This window comes from Electrona antarctica, assembly GCF_951216825.1.
Source record: "Electrona antarctica genome assembly, chromosome: 22".
NCBI lineage: Eukaryota > Metazoa > Chordata > Actinopteri > Myctophiformes > Myctophidae > Electrona > Electrona antarctica.
In genome coordinates this window covers 28,548,916-28,568,311 of record NC_136805.1, presented here as the reverse complement: position 1 = coordinate 28,568,311, position 19,396 = coordinate 28,548,916, and the positions used below count along the sequence as shown (strand labels likewise).

General features: G+C 41.2%; 2 protein-coding genes across 5 annotated transcripts; both read left to right on the top strand.

The window, feature by feature from the left end:
* The first annotated feature begins 2,621 nt into the window (after nt 1–2,621).
* LOC306915645 (protein FAM117A-like) lies at nt 2,622–11,988 on the top strand. Of its 4 annotated transcripts, none has more exons than XM_079493120.1 (8): nt 2,622–3,358; nt 3,702–3,844; nt 5,591–5,686; nt 6,159–6,275; nt 8,183–8,308; nt 8,829–9,030; nt 9,139–9,307; nt 9,960–11,988. In XM_079493120.1, exons 1-8 carry the CDS (start codon nt 3,238–3,240, stop codon nt 10,219–10,221), a joined length of 1,236 nt encoding a protein of 411 aa, XP_079349246.1. In that variant the 5' UTR covers nt 2,622–3,237; the 3' UTR covers nt 10,222–11,988. The 4 variants fall into 4 exon arrangements, with proteins under 4 accessions (XP_079349246.1, XP_079349245.1, XP_079349244.1 ...); XM_079493119.1 differs by having other exon boundaries at nt 3,699–3,844; XM_079493118.1 differs by having other exon boundaries at nt 2,622–3,367.
* Nucleotides 11,989–12,777: 789 nt separating this feature from the next.
* Nucleotides 12,778–17,276, top strand: LOC306915230 (cytochrome c oxidase subunit NDUFA4-like). Its single transcript, XM_079492513.1, has 4 exons — nt 12,778–12,935; nt 14,785–14,873; nt 15,965–16,025; nt 16,901–17,276. The coding sequence occupies exons 1-4, from the start codon at nt 12,888–12,890 to the stop codon at nt 16,955–16,957; spliced, it is 255 nt and encodes an 84-aa protein (XP_079348639.1). The 5' UTR covers nt 12,778–12,887; the 3' UTR covers nt 16,958–17,276.
* Nucleotides 17,277–19,396: the final 2,120 nt, after the last annotated feature.

Here is a 19,396-nt window from a genome sequence, read left to right as displayed (position 1 = left end):
TTTGTTTCATTCTGTAGAGTATACACACACATATATTGTACACATAATACTAACTGTACATACAGAATGATCCATTGTATGTGTAAGAAACTCATCCCACAACCATTTAGATTTATGCTACATTTATATATGTACATTTTCGTATCCAATCCTCACCTTTGTAGCTTAACTTTGTTAACCATCACATCCTTCTTTAAGTCGTACAAAGCCTGTCCGAGGTCATAGGTTAATGGATTCATTAATTAGCACAGACAAATTCACAGAGCTACACAAACAACAGCTGGAGGTTCCTTGTTAGTAGCTGGAAATAGATAATGCGGGAGACGCATTCCACATCGACATACTGTTCAATTAACTCCCAGGCTGTAAATGAATGGGTGCCTATGGGTCAAACAAAGTTGGGTTGACTTTGTCTGGCTTTTGTTGCCTACCATTTTGTTCCAGTGACATCAATTGTTTGTGGCAGCTAAACTAGACAGATGAGCAAGGTGAACTCATGCTTCAATGCGTTTCCCTTTGGTCACTTTGGTGATAACGCTCATTCACTCACTCCCATTTCAAAGAGGCTGACGCAACAGCCTGTTATCTTAGTGTGTAGGTTGAGGTCCGACATTGGGCTTATAGGCAGTCCGGTTTTGTGACTGATAGATGAAAAGGACATTTGGACCCTCAATATTGCTCTGAGGTCTGTCTTTACAAGTTAGCTGCAACTGCATGTGTTATCTCGCGGCTCTCGCCTCTTCTCCTGTCTTGGCTTTGACACTCCCTTAAATTCAGTCTTAAGGCCAGTTATCTCCCACAAAGCACACCGTCAGAGTATGCACACACACCACCCAGAAGCAGCCCATGTTGGAGATACAGTACATCTCACAGTTAACCCTCAAATCCCACACACCCAGATAAGAGGATTTAATGTCCACCACAATGACATAATTAATTAGTCCAGCTGTTTATGTCGCTGTCAATTTATTTCTGATTTTGTAAAAACAAAACAAAACAACAACACTTAAATGCAATAAACAGAACATTAAAAAAAGAATTCATTGGTCCAGGAGTGAGTGAATTGATAAATGAACTATATAAGCAATGCATTTCATCAGAGTACACTCATGAATGTGAAATTTATGGAATGGTTGATGAAAGCATACTTTTTAGTGTATTGACCTTATGCAGACCATGGCCATCTTGCCATTAAGTTAATGACAGGGTGGAAACTATAGCCGCAATTTTGCCATTGACAGGCCCATACATACAAACAGAAAAGTCCTACCTGATTGTATTAAACAACGTCAAACTCACCAACATTGCAGCTGTATGAAAAGCTTGAATTATGGTATGGTATCTATCCTCTTTCTAACTGCAAAGTGTTTGTTTCATAAGAATCCACTGTAGCGGCTGCTGGCCTAGCATTCCAGGCGCATGCCACATATAGGCTCTGGCCTGACAGCGCGTGGCGTGTTCGAGTCCCGTTCATGGCAGCCTTTGCTGCATGTCTCCCCCCATCTCTCTCTCTCCCTCTTTCCTGTCAATCTTCACTTGTATCTATCAATAAAATAATGCAAAAAAGCCAAAAACAAATAAATCTTAAAAAAAGATAACTGTAGACATGTTATGAGCTACTTTCTGTCAAAGAATTCCTCACAGGTTATTATTTTAAGTGTTGGAGTTTGAAAGTTCTTCTTTGATATCAAAAGGCCCTGCGTACCGTACCACCTGTTTTGAATTTGCACATAATGCAGGAGGATGTTGCTTTGCTAAAATCGAGCGCTTCCAAACTCTGACACAAAATGACAAAAATAATCATCTGCAAGGATTTCTTTGACAGAAAGTACTAACATGTCTACGGCGGATTTTTACAAACACTTTGCAGATAGAAAGAGGATCAACATATGGAATGTCAGAACAGGTCAGCTCCATATATGGAGATCTAAGGGTTTGAGGTTTGAGGTCAGATGTAGAGTTGCTGGCCAGCTCTATATATGCAGATCTAGGTGATGATCCAGTCTTCTCTATGTATGGCTATCCAGGGTTTGATGAGGTCAGTGTCGTGATCTTCATATATGGAGAGGGCCATATATGGTGGCGTGACGTGTCCTGAGGCGTGATGTCACGAGGCATGACCATATATGGAGACGTGACATGAGGTGTGACACGACTGACGGGAAATGCAGGTTTTCATTTTAAACTGCGACCTACAGTCGCAATAAGAATAAAGTAAACTGCATCAATAAAAATAAAAATAAAGTGATTTAAAAAAAAAAAAGAATAAAGTAAACTGTTTCCATGTAGGCTGACAAAGATTGAACATCACATCTCAATAGTTAATGTATGCAAGAGTCATTCATAATACCAAAATCTGAAAGGTTAGCTTTATATAGTGGTGCTTGTTGCTTGTATTGAGACTACTTACTTTTTTCTCAAAGAACCCAAATCAGGCTCTGACCCAAATAAAATCAATCAATATGACGTATGTGTTAGGGGCGGAGACTGCAGAGTGCAGCTGCTTTCATTGTTCACGTTTTGATGGATTGATGGTGAACTGCCCAATGGACTGAGGGCAACAGATTTCACCAGCCAACCAAAACCGAGATTCAGAGCTAGACCCACCCCACATAATTAAATCCACACGAGCGTGGTGGTGGTGGAAGTGTTTGGAGTTTAGTAGTAAATGAAGAAAAGCTCAGCATACTACTCCAGCAGTGCACAGTGACAGACCACCACCTCTCAACCTTGTGGGTGACCAAAAATATGCTTCGCTCCGAATAACTAGAATGAAATGTGAATTCATTGTTGGTCCGAGGACGTATGGCGTGAGTTCACACACTTTCTGGGGGTTCTGGAGCTGCTTCCTTGTTCGTCCAAAGAGGTGAAATATCTCAGTATCGTCACAAAGAAAGTTTGCCTGCTAGGCTGCTAACTCGCACGAGCCAGGGGGGGGGGGGAAGCAAAGCAAAGCAAAGAATGGTCACCGGGCTGCTATATTAACATCCAGACTTATCACTATTGACATACTCGTTTGTGGTAGTGTGTATCTACTCGGAACCGGGCTTTGTTGGACAAAAAGACCGATACTCTTCTATTTCGAACCGTCATCCTGGGTGAAAGAAGAGTTGCAGCTGGTATAGCCACCAGTCCACCACCACACTAGTCTATAAAGAGCACCCCTATAGAAGACTGGTTGTTTTCAGCGCATCCACCGTTCAGTCTGGGCTGGCCCAAGTCTGATAATCTGGGACGATGACTGGCCGAAGTGGACTTGGACAGACCCGGGATCGAGCAACTTTGGGTCCACAGCCGGTCAGAGCAACAGTTCCGTATCAGCTGCACAACAAACAAACACGACAAAATCCAAGAGATGGCAAGTCAGGTACTGCAGCTGCAGTCAGTGTATTACATTTATTATAATGCTGTTTGGGGTGTCTGCCTGGAATGAATGGAATCTTGTTTGATAATATTAAATCACGACACACAACTCGGTCCACCTAACAAAGTCATCAAAGTGAGTCATTAGCCCACCTTGATTAACATGTTTTGCATTGAACAGAATAGTTACAGCTACAGATTTGATGTAGTTAAATAAATGAGCATTCAGAGCTTAAAATTGCTGTCATGTTTCATTATTGTTGGACGCCGTCGCTATTTAGAAGAAGACCCCACGTTGTCGTTGCATGTTTAAATGGTCTGTTTCCTGTTGACAGCAGGGAAGACCAAATCGCACCAGCTGAGCCCTGGCATAAGGCGGACAGTATCTCTGGATGCCATCCTTGGGCCCTACCTGCAGGGCCACTGGCCTAAAGAACCAGAGGGTCAATGCAGCCTGCCTCGGAAGGACAAGTCCACCCAGGTCAGCTCTAAATGAGGGGGATCGTACTTGAACATAGGCATTAGGTCCAATTTAAAGGAAATGCACACTACTAGTATTCCCATAACACTTTTTTTGGGGGGGGGGGGGGGGGGGGGGTCTGTTTCAGGGCCTGTTTCAGGGCCTTGTGGCAGAATATTAGGTTCCAGTCATAGAGAAGCCTGCAGAAAGAGGAGAGAAAAAAACCTGAGGGGAAGATGGAGGGAGGGAGTATCTGGTGTTTGGGTTGCTCTTACAGAGTGAGAACCACAGCCATGTGAACAGGCCTTGAGTCAGCTGATGGGGCCATTTCGGCTGCACCCATGCTCTGTGCAGGGCAGGCCATTGCATGCTGCAAGTTCACATCCTCCCATTCTGTGTTTTTCATTCTCTTTTGTTCATTTTGTAAGACAACATCAGAATTGACTTTATTGTCACATCACAGGTCTAAAGAAGCGGTGACATTCTTTGTGTGCTCCATTTTAAAGCTTTTCATGAGAATGGAAAAGACTAGATAACTGAAGAGCAGGAGAGAAAAGAAACGCAGGATAGAAATGGGTCAAATAATCAAGATCTATTTACATATTTTATCTATATGTATTTTACAGAGATGTGTACATAAATATACCGCCATGAGGCTAAATGTAGCAGCAGGCTTTTTGCCTTAATTGAGAAGTTTGTGGTAAAACAGAGGCTGGTTGTGTCTCAGCCAACCATCCCGTCGCCTTGGGCTATGGGATTACACAGCCTTTTGCAAACCAGGAGGGGAGGAAGAGGGAGGCAGTGCCAAAGAATGCTTTATGTTAACTGCACTGCCTATTTCTCACCAAGTGTTTTAGTATTTTGGTGTAATGTTTAAAACAGGAACGTTTGTAAAGTACCGTCTGGCCCTCCAGGTGAATATAATAATGGTTAATGATTATTCATAGGGGCTTGCTGATCAGATGTTTTTGTTTGACAGGAAGTAATTAAGATCAGACTTTTAGCCTTTTAATGCCAAAAATATATATATACTTTGGCATTTATTATAGCTCCATTATGACCACAGATATGATCTAAAAGTGCAACACCAATTTTTTCATTTCCGCTGGTGTAGTTCACAAAATAAGTGGTTTGTAGGCGTGGACATGTGAAGTTGGTTGTACATCAGGCTCAACAGTGCAATGGTTTACTTTAGATGTTGCCATTTCATTATACACTTTTTTTCCCTTCCCAATATGTGTCAAACTTGCTTATTGGCTAATAGCCTGATACTAAAGATATCTGTATATAGCTCATACTACGACAACACGCGACGCGCTGTCAGGCCAGAGCCTACTGTATATGTGGCATGCGTCTGGACCACTTGGCCAGTGAGCGCCCCTTCATTTTGTATGTCTGACATGTGATGTAATAATGTGACTTGCTCTACATCCTCCCCCTTTTTCTCTTCCTTCCTTACATCCATGTTTTAATTTTAGCAAGTTGATGTTGCCATGTCCAAAAAAAGCGCCGCAATGTTACTGTAAGACATCCATTGCCTGTTTCGTATCTGTAGGAAAAGAGAAGGCACGCTATGGAACCCTTTCAAAACATGAATTGGGTTTCTTTTATAGACCTTGATGCGTTCTAGAAGGTACATTTGTGGTACCTATTGGCGCAATAGTAAGTGTGCAGGCTCTTTCCTTCATTTGTTAAAAGTAAAATGTCAGTCATCCCTGTGGTGGCGGGTGCTTGGGTGACTGTTGTGTTCTCTGTTCAACTCTCCAGACCCCAGACTCTTGGTCGGACAAAACTCGGAGCAGGAAAAATGGGAACGGGCACAAGCGCTCCGCATCATGGGGAAACGCAGAGCAGCTACGGGAGGTAAGTTGCCGACTTTCCGTCCAAACATTTAATTTGTTAAACAAACAAAAAAATCTTGTAATTGGCAGGTTGGCCAGGACCTGGGTTGAGCTGAACTTGAGTTGGGACTTTGGCTGTATTTGTATGGGGGGGGGGGATGATAAACTTGATAAAGGCAAAATGTGTGAAGTATTTTGAAAGCACTGAGTTGAGTAACACCGGACCTAATCTTACCTCACCTTACGTAAGTAATCTTACCTCAGAAGAATCCTTTTTTTTTTTACCGGTTTTAACTAAAGCTACAGTCTCATTTCATGTCTGTTATCCAAACCACATTGTATTGCCAGCCACCCCCACAAACAAATCGACCACGGACCCATTGACAGCAAGCATGGTTGCAAAGTTGTGTGGCATGCTGCAGTTTTAGCCCGGCACTTCCTCTCTGTGAATGTGTGCATGTGCTGATTGACTGACAATAACCCCTGCTCATCAGATTGCCAAGCTGAAACAGCAGCTGCAACAGCGTACCAAATCTGTCGTCTCAGGGGGCCATGACAAAGACTGCCAGCATGGCTCTCCTCCAGGGGGCTACAGTCCAGGGACTACACAGGTATATTTCCTCTACAACATCTCTTAACACAATCTATGCCAGATTAGAGAATTCTCGTATAAAGTGCTTAAACTCGGCTGTGCCAGATGACGAGAATTCTCATATTTTGTTATTAATCCTGAAATATACCATTATATTTACCGTATGTTTAGCTTCCTGTCACTAGTCAATGCTTGCTTCCATGGTGTGACATTGAAATCCAAAAACTCAATAAAACATTATCGCGACATCCCGGCTAGCATATTGGCGTTACTAACGCTAGAGAAGGGGACGCATGGTGACGAAAAAAATTGCAGATTACTACTTCGGGTTCACAGGGGCAAATCACAGGGTCCTCTTCGGCCTTTTTCGTGCATTCTGTTGGCACTGGCTCAAGAGCGCGGTCAATGGTGATGGCATGTAATTGGTACAATTGTTTATTGCTTGACCACACATGGACAAATTATCAACTTCTGACAGCATTGTCCGTATTGTAAAAGATCCATTTCCTTAAGAGATTCTATAAAACTTCATGAAAGCTAGAGCTAGGCTATGAAAGCTATATAACTTGTATGTACTTGTATGTATTAGTACGACTATGTATTGTGAATGTAACACGTTCAACACACACATTCTGAATTACCACTCACTAGTGTTGGGCCCACAATCCCTCAACAGTTGGACACTGACATGATGATCCCACTGCATTCACTTAAAGGGACACTTCACCCTTTTTGCAAACAAATATGTTAATGACATTTAGAATATCTAGACCACTTTCCTGGGGGTCTTATGTGTGTAATATGTGGCTTTAGATTTTAGCAGTGAGCCCAGTGTCTGGCTGTTGCTCCGGTTCGGCCTCCTTTTACTCTATGCCACTGGGAGAACAAGAAAATGACCAAATCTCATGTTGCTTCTGCTTTACAGCACAGGCACACACTTCTGCTTCTGGGCCCAGCTGGTTACTTAATGTATTGTGTCACCCTTCACTGATTTTAGTTCCCTTTCTAGATCAAAGTGCAATAACTTGACAAACAAGAAGAGTTAATAAGCCCAACTCGTACTTGGATAATTACCAATATTGCACACACTGTTTTACTATACAGACTTGCCATACCTAATCTTTGGTAATAGTTTGGTGCTACCTAGCCTCGGTCCCAGGCTTACTTATCTGCGAAAAGAAAAGCCTGGTCACAACGTAAGGCAGAGAAGCTATCGGCGGATGTATCCTCCGGAACATCCGTCAGATGTATTTCCCCCGGATACGATATTTTCCTGACCAATCACAACACTTCATTCGCGGAGAATGTAAGCTGATTTGTAAAGCATCAACGTAATTTCCTTGGGCGATACTTCCGCTAAAATCCCGCAACTGCCGCCCAAACAAATGATAGTCTTTACAGCGTAGGTCTTGCCCAGGGTGGGTGCTACCCGAGTATCAGTGCCAAGTCAACGTGATGACTCGCTTGTGAAATATGTGCTGATGCTGAAAATGGGTGCACGTTAACCAGTTCCTGTTGGATTTTAGTTCAGAATGTGTCTTGAACTTATTATTTTTTGTAATGCATAAATTTGCTTCAGTTTTTCTTTGGATAATAAGTCTGAACTTTGAATTAGGTCAGACATAATTTAAAGTGAACTTGAGTAGAACCTTGGATTGTGTAGCTACCTGGCTATTACATACGATAATTAATTTATCTGTTCTTTCTATAGTAATTTCAGTTACCCATTGCACGGTGAAACAGTGTCTCAAAATCTTACATCACATAAACAGAATCTTCCAATATACATTGTATTTTATTCCTCCTGCTACATCATTTAGGGAAAGTGAAGATGAAATTCCAGCACCAGCACCAGTAGATGAAATTGACAGAATTTTGTATATTGGCAGCTTAGTTCAACATTGCTGTCTGTGTGTTTTTTCTCAGACTCAGCCGGTTACCACCCTCACTCCACTGTACGGTCTGGCTCCTCGTCTGCGCCGTAGTGTGGAGGGTCTCAACCAGGAGCTAGAGGGCATGTTCATCTCTCAGCCACCACACCATCAGCGTGGGGTAACTTTGACACCTCACTACAGCCTTCTGAAAGTGATAGTCATTTCATTGCTTGCATAATGGCCTGAAAGTCAAGCCTCTGCAATGGCGTAGGCAGTGAATATGTGGAAAGGGAGATAACCTATGGTTAACCCCTGTGTGGGCAAGCTTATGGGTGATTGGTACAGCAAAACAGCCTGTTTTATTGCTGCTTTCTTGTGTCTTGTATCATTTGACACCCCCTCCCCTTGAAAAACAGATAAGCCAAACCTCTGGGTAGCTCAGTGGTTAGCGTTGTTCCCTCGCAGCAAGAAAGTCAGTTTCACAGCCAACTTTTTGCATATTCTCCCATGTTCATGTGGCCCTAGCCTTACAGCTGAAGCTGTTCCTCACCTTGTGTGCCGGACAGTGGCTGCCTCCTGTCCTAATGCTGGGGGATTGAGTGCAAGGTTGATTTCGGGCATGTGAAAGTTGATGAAATGCAATAATAAAAATGACTACATACACGCTATATGTAGTAAAGTGTGTTTTGTGATTTCAGCTCCTAGATGTTCCAGATGGCCATCGGGCTCCAGTGCCTCCCCAGAGCTGCAGCAGTGGATCCCAGAGTGACCCCTGCACTACACCACCCTCTATTGTGTGCTCTTCTTCATCATCTGCCTCCTCTTCACCCTGCTTCTCTCCCTCCTTCCCCTCCACAAATCCCTCTGCTGTCGAAGAGGTACCTGTGGACCTGGACCACGGTCAGTGTACAATGCCATTTAATCTAGAATGTGACGCTAATAAATCTTTCATCAAATTTTCATATGACAACAGTGACTTAATATTTCCCCTCAATGTTTAATTCTCAGAGCTGATGGAGGGTGCCGAGATGTACCTCCTGTCTCCGTTGACCTCCCATAATGATGACACCTCCTTCCCCATGCTGCTGTCCTCTTCTCCACGCCCCAACAAGAGTTACTGCTTCCAGAGAGAGCCCCCAGAAGGCTGTGAGAGAGTCCGCGTGTTTGAGGAGACCAGGTAGGTGTTTAGATTCAGTCAGTCACACACCCCCATATGAATGAAGCACAGACAGATGAACCAAACCAAGATTGAAGGCTTTACTTGTGTATGTATGCTGCTTACGTACTACTGAATGCATTAAAACAAGCAAGTTGAAAGTCCTACTGATTGATTCAGTCTGCAAACGCAAAATACAGCGTTTTGCATAATGGAATAACAAAACGGGGCCAAATGAAAATGTCTTTACTAAAGACTTTTAACTCAAATTAATTTGGTGCATGGGTGCCCTCTAGTGGTGCATGGGTGCCCTCTAGTGATGCATGGGTGCCATCTAGTGGTGCATGGGTGCCCTCTAGTGGTGGATATTCTCAAAAAAAATTGAGCCCTATTTTATATACTTACAAAATAATCAAATACCAATTTTTAGACCTGTTTGAGCCAGTAATCTTTCTAAACTCAAAGTAAAATGAACCTTTGAATGCATCCAATACACACTAGGTCATCAAAAAGGTGCTGGTCAGCTTTTCTTCATTTTTTTTTGGAAAAGGTTGACTGCTTTTTATGATCATCTGATCATCACAAATGTTGTCTGCAAACATTGTGCAGTTTTTGTTGTTCTATTTTTTTTTACTAATCTGTCCACCTGCAACATCACTTAATCTCTCTTCAGTGTTCCACATCAACCCAAGGCCACCCTCATCTCCTCGTGCCCAGACCCCAACAAGGTGAACTTTACCCCCCACGGTGGCTCTGCCTTCTGCCCCGTCAGTCTCCTCAAGCCTCTTTTGCCCTCCATGGACCTGCTGTTCCGCAGCTTGGTTGTCTCTCCCGCAAGTAGCAGCTCTGGCCTGGTTACGGTCTCCTACGAGTCAACACCCTCCACTGGTAACCTGGATCCTCACCCAGATTCCCCCATCACCACTGCTGTGTGACGAGGCCGAAGGCATTGGAGCGTCTGATTATTCCAAAAGCAGGTGGTAGACTGTTTTGCTTTGAAAAAAGCATTCATCATATATCCATCTTACCGTTTCTCCACACCCGACTTCATCTGAAGCCTGAAATCAAAATTCAGAGCTATGTGGAATAATTGCCGAACCACAATAATATAGCAGTGTGCCTGTTAATTTAGCCAGGCTAACCTGACTTGGAATGATGGTGAGTGAGCCATGCTCAAACATTAGCTAAACTATCTATCACTGCCCTTTTGTTAAATTTTTGAATAACATGCACTGTTTTGAATAACATGCACTGGTAGTTATGAGGCTTTTCATTCCAGTGGCACTTACGCAGCAAATCAAAGTTTTACATTTAAAAAAAAAACTTTATTCCAGTTGACTGTTTTGCAAGAGGTGGAATATTGTCACCTCAAAATGGTCTACACTCCACAGATTACTATATTTGATAAAACGGCAACAGTTTGCAGACCGATGACATCACTGATGGCTCTATGTTAGAAAGCTTTAACTAGTCAGATGTTAAGATACTTTAGTATTTTAGGAAAGTGACTATTCCATTTTGTTTTTTTATAATAGAAATATGGTTTAAAAAATGTAGCAGTGTAAGGGGAAGGAATCTTGTCATCAGCGATGTGAAATATTTATCATTTTTATGATATGAAAATCTTTTTGGGCAACTTGACTTGACTCTGACTAGCAAAGACTTGGTGTTTATATAAATGATTACACCAAATAAGTATTGTTGGTCACACATGGTTAAGAGTGTGCTGCACCTGAGAGTATTTTATAATTTACAATACATAATTTGAACCACGGTCATAGTGGGTTGGGGTGTGAGAAAAATGGCGCCTGTGTGAGTATGGCCAATAGAACTCTCCAGTCTTATTCTATAGGTGTAATGAAGTTACACAATTGTTTGGACGCATGTTTGTGGATAATCTTTCACTTGCACAGTGAAGTTTGGATTTTTCTGGAAAGAAATGTCATGTATGACTCACAACTTTGATTTGGTCATTCCGGAGAAGACTGGCTGAACCCGTCATTTCAATACGAAAGGTTTTGGGTTTGATGCTATCCAAAATGGAGGAAGAATATGGTCGAATATAATGGCTTTTAATATTTAAAGATATTTATCTACATTTCAACTGAAAGAGAATTTTGTTTTTAACCACTTTAAATATGCAGAAAACACATTTGAAACGCACAAATGCATGAGGTTTATCGTTTATTTTTATGCTTGCATCCTTGGTGGCATTGAAGAACAAAGCATGACAAATCAGTTTGGTACTTTTAATGAATGGAACATGTTGCTCTGTGAAATGACATTTTGATTTCATTGAAAAGCCTTTTTCTTTTTTCTTTTTTCAAGGAAATGTTCCTATTGTTGGACGTGCAAGTGTAAGGATGAAGCTAATGCATTCCTTAAGCCTGTAAAGAATTTTGTTATCTTGTGATGTATTTCCTATTTACTTGCAAAATGGCAACTTGTAAATATGTTAATCAGAAAATGTTTATTCTTAGATTTTCTAGTTGCGTGCTTGTGTGTATTTTCTCAATAGTTTTGTACCGTCTCTCACAGCTAAGTTGACTACCTAAATCAGTTTTAGAGGTGTATACTTGTCATCCTTAAGATGCAAAATTCTCTGAAGGTGTTCCATTACCTTTTCTCCACTAAACTGACAAGATGTTAAATGGGGAGGGTGGGAAAATGTTTGCACAAATTAAAAGGCTACTTTTGAGTCACATTTTATTTTTCTATTCATTTTTTTTTTGTACTTTTGGTAACCAAGTGTTAATATGTATCATTTTCTTCACCCGTTTCAATTATCTGCAACATAAGCTAAAAAAGTTCTGATGTTACTTTAGTTTTGCCCCCTTGTTGGTCAGACTGGGTGTAGACATGGGTGTAACATGAACATTGTATTCAGTGTGAATTTTTATGCACTTCACAAAGAGGATTTGTATGTGGTGGAGGTTTTTCTCTCCTATACATAGTTATTGAATTATTGTCCTGGGGTGGTTATCTGAAAATTATTTCTGTGTGTGTGTGTGTGTGTGTCCATGATAGGATTCTCTTGTCTGATCTTTTGCCTAATCCCTAGTGTATTAGTAATGAGACTTATCCTAGCATGCCACAGCTGTGGGTATTGTGGGAAAAGTTATTAGCTCAGGTTTTCTTTTTCTGTCCACATTGATAAACATGAGAAATTTGAGAACTTTGTTTCTGTGATTATTATACATAAATCATGCATCACAATTTGATAAAATGCCCAAAGCTAATGTAGCCTATAACAAATAATATCAGCCTGTTTGAAAATGAAATTTGAACCCCTTGTCGGCCTAGAATATAATCTACTTTGGTGGTATTATTTTATGTTATACTTTTTTTTTGGAAAATGTCTTGAATTATATGTAGGCTAGGGCTTGAAGTGGTTAACGTGTCTATCATGTGCAGAAATGTTTATAGCCTACCAGACCAGTGGCATGTACAGCTGTTGTGACGTCGCATTGGGCGATTGGTTGACTACTACAGAGAGCAGTCTTTGGTGTCTATAGACTTGCACGGACTGTCCTTTCAAACAAACCGCTATACTTGTTCGGGCGTCTTTTATTTTTAACACGATATAGGGAGCGGATTGACTATGGACGTCTTTAGAACACTCGGCAAACAGCTCAAGAGCCACCCTGCTGTAAGTTTGTGTTAATTGATGTCTGACAGTGCGTTGAAACGTGCGCTCCAGCCGACCGTGTGCGCGCCACCGGTGACTGGACGAGAGCATGATCTCTAAAATCTGTTTCCCCATCTGTTTGTAATCGTATTATTTTAGCATAGGATATGAGGTCTGTTAACCAGTTTCTTTAACAAGATAATAGTCCTCTGACAGCTTAAAAATGACATGGATGTCGATGTCTTGTCTATCATAGATGTGCAGTCATTGTACTATTAGCCACTACTGTATAGATTTGACTCCAAAAATGTATAGCTATAGTGTCTGATAGACTATTTGTTTTACATTGTTGAATGTGCCGCTGTAAAACTCAGATACTGTAGTTACGGATAACGGATAGTCTGAGACTGCCAGAGTCTGAGATATTGGAAGATGTGCCATGCACTGCCCACTGCAGCCTATACGGGTTACTCCATTATTTGATTTGTACCCGCCCGTGGGTACAGGACGTGCACCGGTTAAGTACACGATGTGCGCATCTCTAACTCGAGATTCACGCGTATGTAAGGAAATGCAGGAAATGACCTATACGTTTATAATCTATATTTTTCACATGGGCTTTATGATAAAATAATCTCGTTAAATTATAATTGAGACGTTTAATATTGATTGGAATATTAATGAAATGGACGTAAAAACGAGATGTTTCTGAACATGTTCACCAACGTAGGCCTACCATTCATGTAAGTCACCTTGGCACGTAGCCTACTGTATGTCGCGCAGTCGCGGTCTAGCCTACATGACAGTACTGTACATGCGCAAAGCATTCTATAACATGTACAGTACATGTGTGCACACACAAGGACGACGGGGTGAAATCATATTGGTGAAACAACTTTGCTTTACGGCAGCTTCCTTCCATACATGAAATTATCTTATATATATACTCTATGGAAATTATATGCCTAGCTAAAATGCCTAGAGGCAATAGTGTGGTAAAATTATGGATATGCCTAGTGTGGTGGAAAGTAACCAAGTACATTTACTTAAGTATTGTAGACCCAATTAATTACATTTCGAGTACATACTTTTACTTGAGTGTACATTAGGCCTACCTTTCTATAGCTATATCTCAGGTATGCTAATTATACACAATGAGTACTTTTACTTACTTTTATTCAAGTAAAATCTTGAATGCAGGACTTTTACTTGGCTACATTGTGGTACTGATAGCCTATACTTATAGGCTACTTAAGTTTTGTAAGTGAACATGATAACACCCCCCCCCCCCCCCCCCCCCCCACACCTAAAAAAAACACCTGCTTTTGCCTATTGCCATTATTATAAATATTAATCTACATTTAGACAATCTGTTACTAGGCTGTAATGCCATCATATAGGGCTATACCTAACAAACATTACCTGTTGGCACCCCCTGTAGGCTTAGTTACATTTGTCAATGATTGGGTCGCCTCACTATCCTGGCTAGATTCGAACACAAGTAAAGTTTTACATGAGTAATACAAATAAGACAATAGAATAGCTTTACTGTTTTTGTATGACTAACCTCGCGTCACCGTCACCAGACTTTCCGAGTATGACAGGTCACCTAAATGTCGTTCGTTGTACATGGACCGAAAATTACAAAATTTCAATTTTTTTTATTGAAAATAAAAGGTCAGTGATATAAAGAAACCATTCTAGTTTCCTGAAAAACAAATTCACAATACAAACACAAACCCTCCCACCCAACCCCCAAAAGACCAGCCAACAGTGTATCAGAGCCAGAGGAGATGACAGCATATGTGATACGCTTGATGGTCCAACATATTACAAATGCAGAACTTGTATGTTGCTTCTTTTCCTCCAGCTGATACCTCTCTTCGTCTTCATTACCATCGGTGGTGGTATGTGTGCCACATATGTGGGTCGGCTAGCCCTGAGAAGCCCCGAGTGCTCGTAAGTGCCACCCTAAAACATGATTATAAGGTATTATCATATAAGGAGGAATAATCTTTTCAAAAGTGTACAGTATTTGTTAAAATGTTGTTTTTACGTGGACACGCCCACCAGTTCATTAAGTATGCCTGGTTTGCCTGGTGGGTGGTGATCCGGACCCACAACTGTTGTTGTATGATAAAGGGGGAGGGGATGATATTGTGATATTGTCACTATATCACTGTTTCTTTCATTGACACGTTTGACTGTTATCAACCAATCCAACCACTCATCTCCCAGACCCCAGTTCATGGCCAAAGAACAGCTAGTGCTGCTTTCTCCTGAATGAGCACCCCTCTGTGAGACGTGCTTTGCTATCTTTGACCCCTCAAATTCAAATTCAAGTTCTTTATTAGTGTCTCCGGGGGGCAATTTGGTTTACAGCAAGTATAGAGGTTTGAACGTAAAACAGTACAACACAACAACAAACATTTGACAACATAGCGTAGGACAACATGGCATGGGCACATCTGTGCAATTGATAAAAGGATAAGAAAAAAAAGGAGAGAAGCCATTCAAGTACAGTACAGGTAACATGGTGGTCAATGACACTTGGTGGTCAAGTGGTGGTCAATGGGGGAACAGAGCGCGTCCTTCACCAAGTAACAAGTTCACCATTCTGTTGCTACAGCTACAAATTACAATGATACAAAAATAGAATATAGAAAAATAATTAAGCATATAGCATATAGCCTGTTTCAGACAGACATGACAAATAAAACCAGCAGAACCAAATATGCCAGCTAAATTCCAACTTAACCAGTCAGTAGGCTAGAGTTGCAGCCTCCTCGACTCTGTGTCGGCCTACTTGTGTAGCCTACCATACCAAATAAGTATACCAATGTGAAATTTCCGACATGGAAAGCAAAAAGCAGCACCAGCAACCACTGAATATTCCAGCCACTGCCACTCCCGTTCATTAAACCAGCTTCTGCTAATTTTTTTCACAGTAAGAAATAATAAAATTGATATAGCTGGGAGGTCCCTGGTAATGTCTGCAGTGTTATCTGTTGGCAAATTATAATAGACGTATCTCTTTGTCTTGTCCCCAGATGGGATCGTGCTGGCAACCCCGAGCCCTGGAATAATATGAAACCCACTGCACAGTACAAGGTAAATGCACCTCTATACACAGTGGCGTGCACAGACATTTAGAGGGGCAGGTGCTCGAGTGAAAAAAGGGCACCTTGTGCAGCGTGTGGAACCGGCCGGTTGCCTTATAGTGTGAGATTTATAGATTTTGGGGCCTAAATAATATATTAGAAGCTTTTTATCAAGAATTGATCAATGTCACCATGGTCCATATACTGTACAGTGTACAATGTAAAAAAATAAAAAGATATTTTTTTATTTTATTTTTCAAAAGGGCACATTTGTCCAGAGGGAAAATGACAGGGGGTGCACCCCCTAGTGTCTATCTGTGCACGCCACTGTCTATACACCTTACAAACAAATTAGTTCTCCAACTGTATGTTAATTTACTTAGATTTTTTAAGAAAACCTACCAACTTTGTTCATGCAAAATGTACATTCACATACTAAGTATAGGTCTATTCTAAGATATCTTGAATTAAAATGTGAAAGTGTGAGTAGCATTATTAGTTTCATGGGGCCTGACATTAATGCTTAATTTAGACTTAATCATGCTTTACTTTCGACCAAGTGTCGCTCAACAACATTCATTTTATGTATTCAAATGTATTATCAGTTGATACTGTCATTTTTGTCAAGCAAATGGTCATGCATGCAGCAAAGTACAATTACATGCAGTTTTACAGTGGCCTGTTGAGCCTTGTGACAGTACTGATTATGCATCCTTCCTTGGAGTCTATTCTAGTCATATCTTTATAATTGTCTTCACATCTTCTCAAACTGACTGATTATTTGTGTGTGTGTGTGTGTGTGTGTGTGTGTGTGTGTGTGTGTGTGTGTGTGTGTGTGTGTGTGTGTGTGTGTGTGTGTGCGTGCGTGCATTTGTGCATCTTCAGCTATTCACAGTCAACCAGGACTACTCCAAGCTGAAGAAGGACAGGCCTGACTTTTAAGCCAAGGATGTACCTGCCAATTACTCCCCCAGAGCTGGTGCACTTTTTGTCTAATACTATACCACTCACTTCAGTCATTGTTGAGGGGCGCTAGCCCCTCCTATACCCAGCTTTGTGTGTGTGTGTGTGTGTGTGCCCCATAGCGAATAAGTGAGGATGCCAAAAGTGATTGACCGGAATGTGATGATGTATGAGGACAGTTTATGCCAATTGTCATTGAGTATAGAGTAAAACAGTAAACCATCTGTTTTAGTAAAGGACTTATTTATTTTTGGATGTCATCAAGTTGTAAATTATTTAATGAATGATGTCATTTAAAAACAAATTCAGCATTTGTGTTGTTTTTTATTCTGGTTGAAACAGTATCAGTGTTGCTTCACTATGAATCAAGACCTATTTATTAGGCTACAAGTAGTAATCTTTTTGTTGGAGATCAATTAAAAATCAAAATAATTAGTTTTTGTTGCACAATTTAGATGGATGTCAATTAAGCAATGGAACAGTGATGATGAATTGAGTACAATGGACACAAGCCCCCACATATTTTCCTTTTATCATAGCTTGTTCAATTATACTTGCCATACCATTTTCAATGTGTTCATAAATATTCAATCGATCGATCAATCAATCAATCAATCAATCAATCAATCAATCAATCAATCAATCAATCAAAACAGCATGGTTGTTGATGTTATAGTTTTTATATCCATGTGTCGGTTAAATAAACCAGATTAAATTGAATAGCTACTGAAAAGCACCTTTAAAAATCATCTTAAACATTTAGTAAACCCAATAAATCAGAAGACTAAAATAAAGTAGACAGACAGCCAGTAGTATGATTTTAGATAATGTATTATATTGGGGAGATCAGATGAAGTCCGCAAAAGTACAGCATAGGTTACAGAAGCATTCAAAGTTCTCCCCACGGAGGAAAGATGGAGGAGAGTTTATATCAGTCTTATAACCCGGTCACCGTACCATGACTCGGTTACTCTATATATATTTAACAACAGCGACCCCACTGGACGGGAGGTACTTCACTCGGGACAGCAATATTCATTTTATGGACAGTTTGTTCATTTTATTTTTGTTTTGTACAGTGTACAGTATACTGGCCCATGGTGGCATCGATCAATTCTGGATTAAAAGTTTGTAATATATTATTTATGCCCCAAAATCAATACATTTCACACACTATTAAGGCAGTCAGCGGTTCCACACGCTGCACAAGGTGCCCTTTTTTCACTTGAGCACCTGCCCCTCAAAATGTCTGCACATGCCACTGCCGAAAGCCGATATCAGGCAACAATCAGTCTACTGCAGCTTCCAGGTGGCAATTTAACCAAAACATATTCTCCACAGAGAGAAATGGGGCAGAGTTGAAGGCAAACAAACACGAGACAGCTCTATCTAGTGTGCACATAGCTTCAACCTTATAACAATCTGACATGACTGAGTACTAGTGAGTACAGACCATTATGACATGAAATGATAAATGGCACACAACGAATATTATTCAAGAAAATAATATCCATCAGTTGTCACCTCTGCCTCACAACACATTGCACTTCCTACAGTACCTTTCTCTGTGGAGATTGCATGACCTCATGTCAGTTTGCTCCAGTATTCTCCCATAATTGAAGATTGATGTGATGATCTGTTGTCGTGTCTGTCTCTTCCACCCATAAGATGCTCTCCAGCCCATCGAGATTCAGAATGTAATCAAGAATACAGGGCCTTGATGGCCGGAAACGTTTTGTTATTTATAAATTAAATTTAAGCAATTGAAAATGAGAGAAGAGGATTGAGTGCAAGATGAACTAAAGCAGACGATGTTGTCATTCACCAAGCAAAACAGCATTCCAGTAAGGTCCAATCTGCAATGTTTTCTAAAACAGTTTGTAGAAGACAAGAAAAGTATAGCTTACCTGCACAGCATGTTTTTGTTACTTCAACTAGTCAGGCACGCTGACAGTGCCGCCCTGAGGCCCAATGGCTGCGCAAGTTGGCAAGCTCATCGTCCGAGTTGGCAAGCTGTGGTGAGATGGACCGACTGATCAACCGACCGATCATCGATCCTGTGAAGGAAATTCAGTTGTCAATGACAGTTGGAGCAGTAAAGGAGACAGAAAAGGTACATACAGTACATGTTTCCTTTTGCTACTCTAAAAAATACAGATAGTAAGATGAAGAAAAGGGTCATCAGGTGACAGTCCACTAGGGCTAGGAAAGGAATATCAGACATCATGGTTGTAGCCTACTGCCGGCTAGGGGCGGCTGTGGCTCAGGGGTAGAGTAGCTGGATGGCAACCGCAAGGCTGCCAGCTCGAACCCGTGCTCCCCCAGAGCCAGTGTCGAAGTGTCCCTGAGCAACACCCTGAACCCCTAATTGCTCCTGATGTGCAGGTTGGTGCCTTGCATGGTTTCAGCCGCCATCAG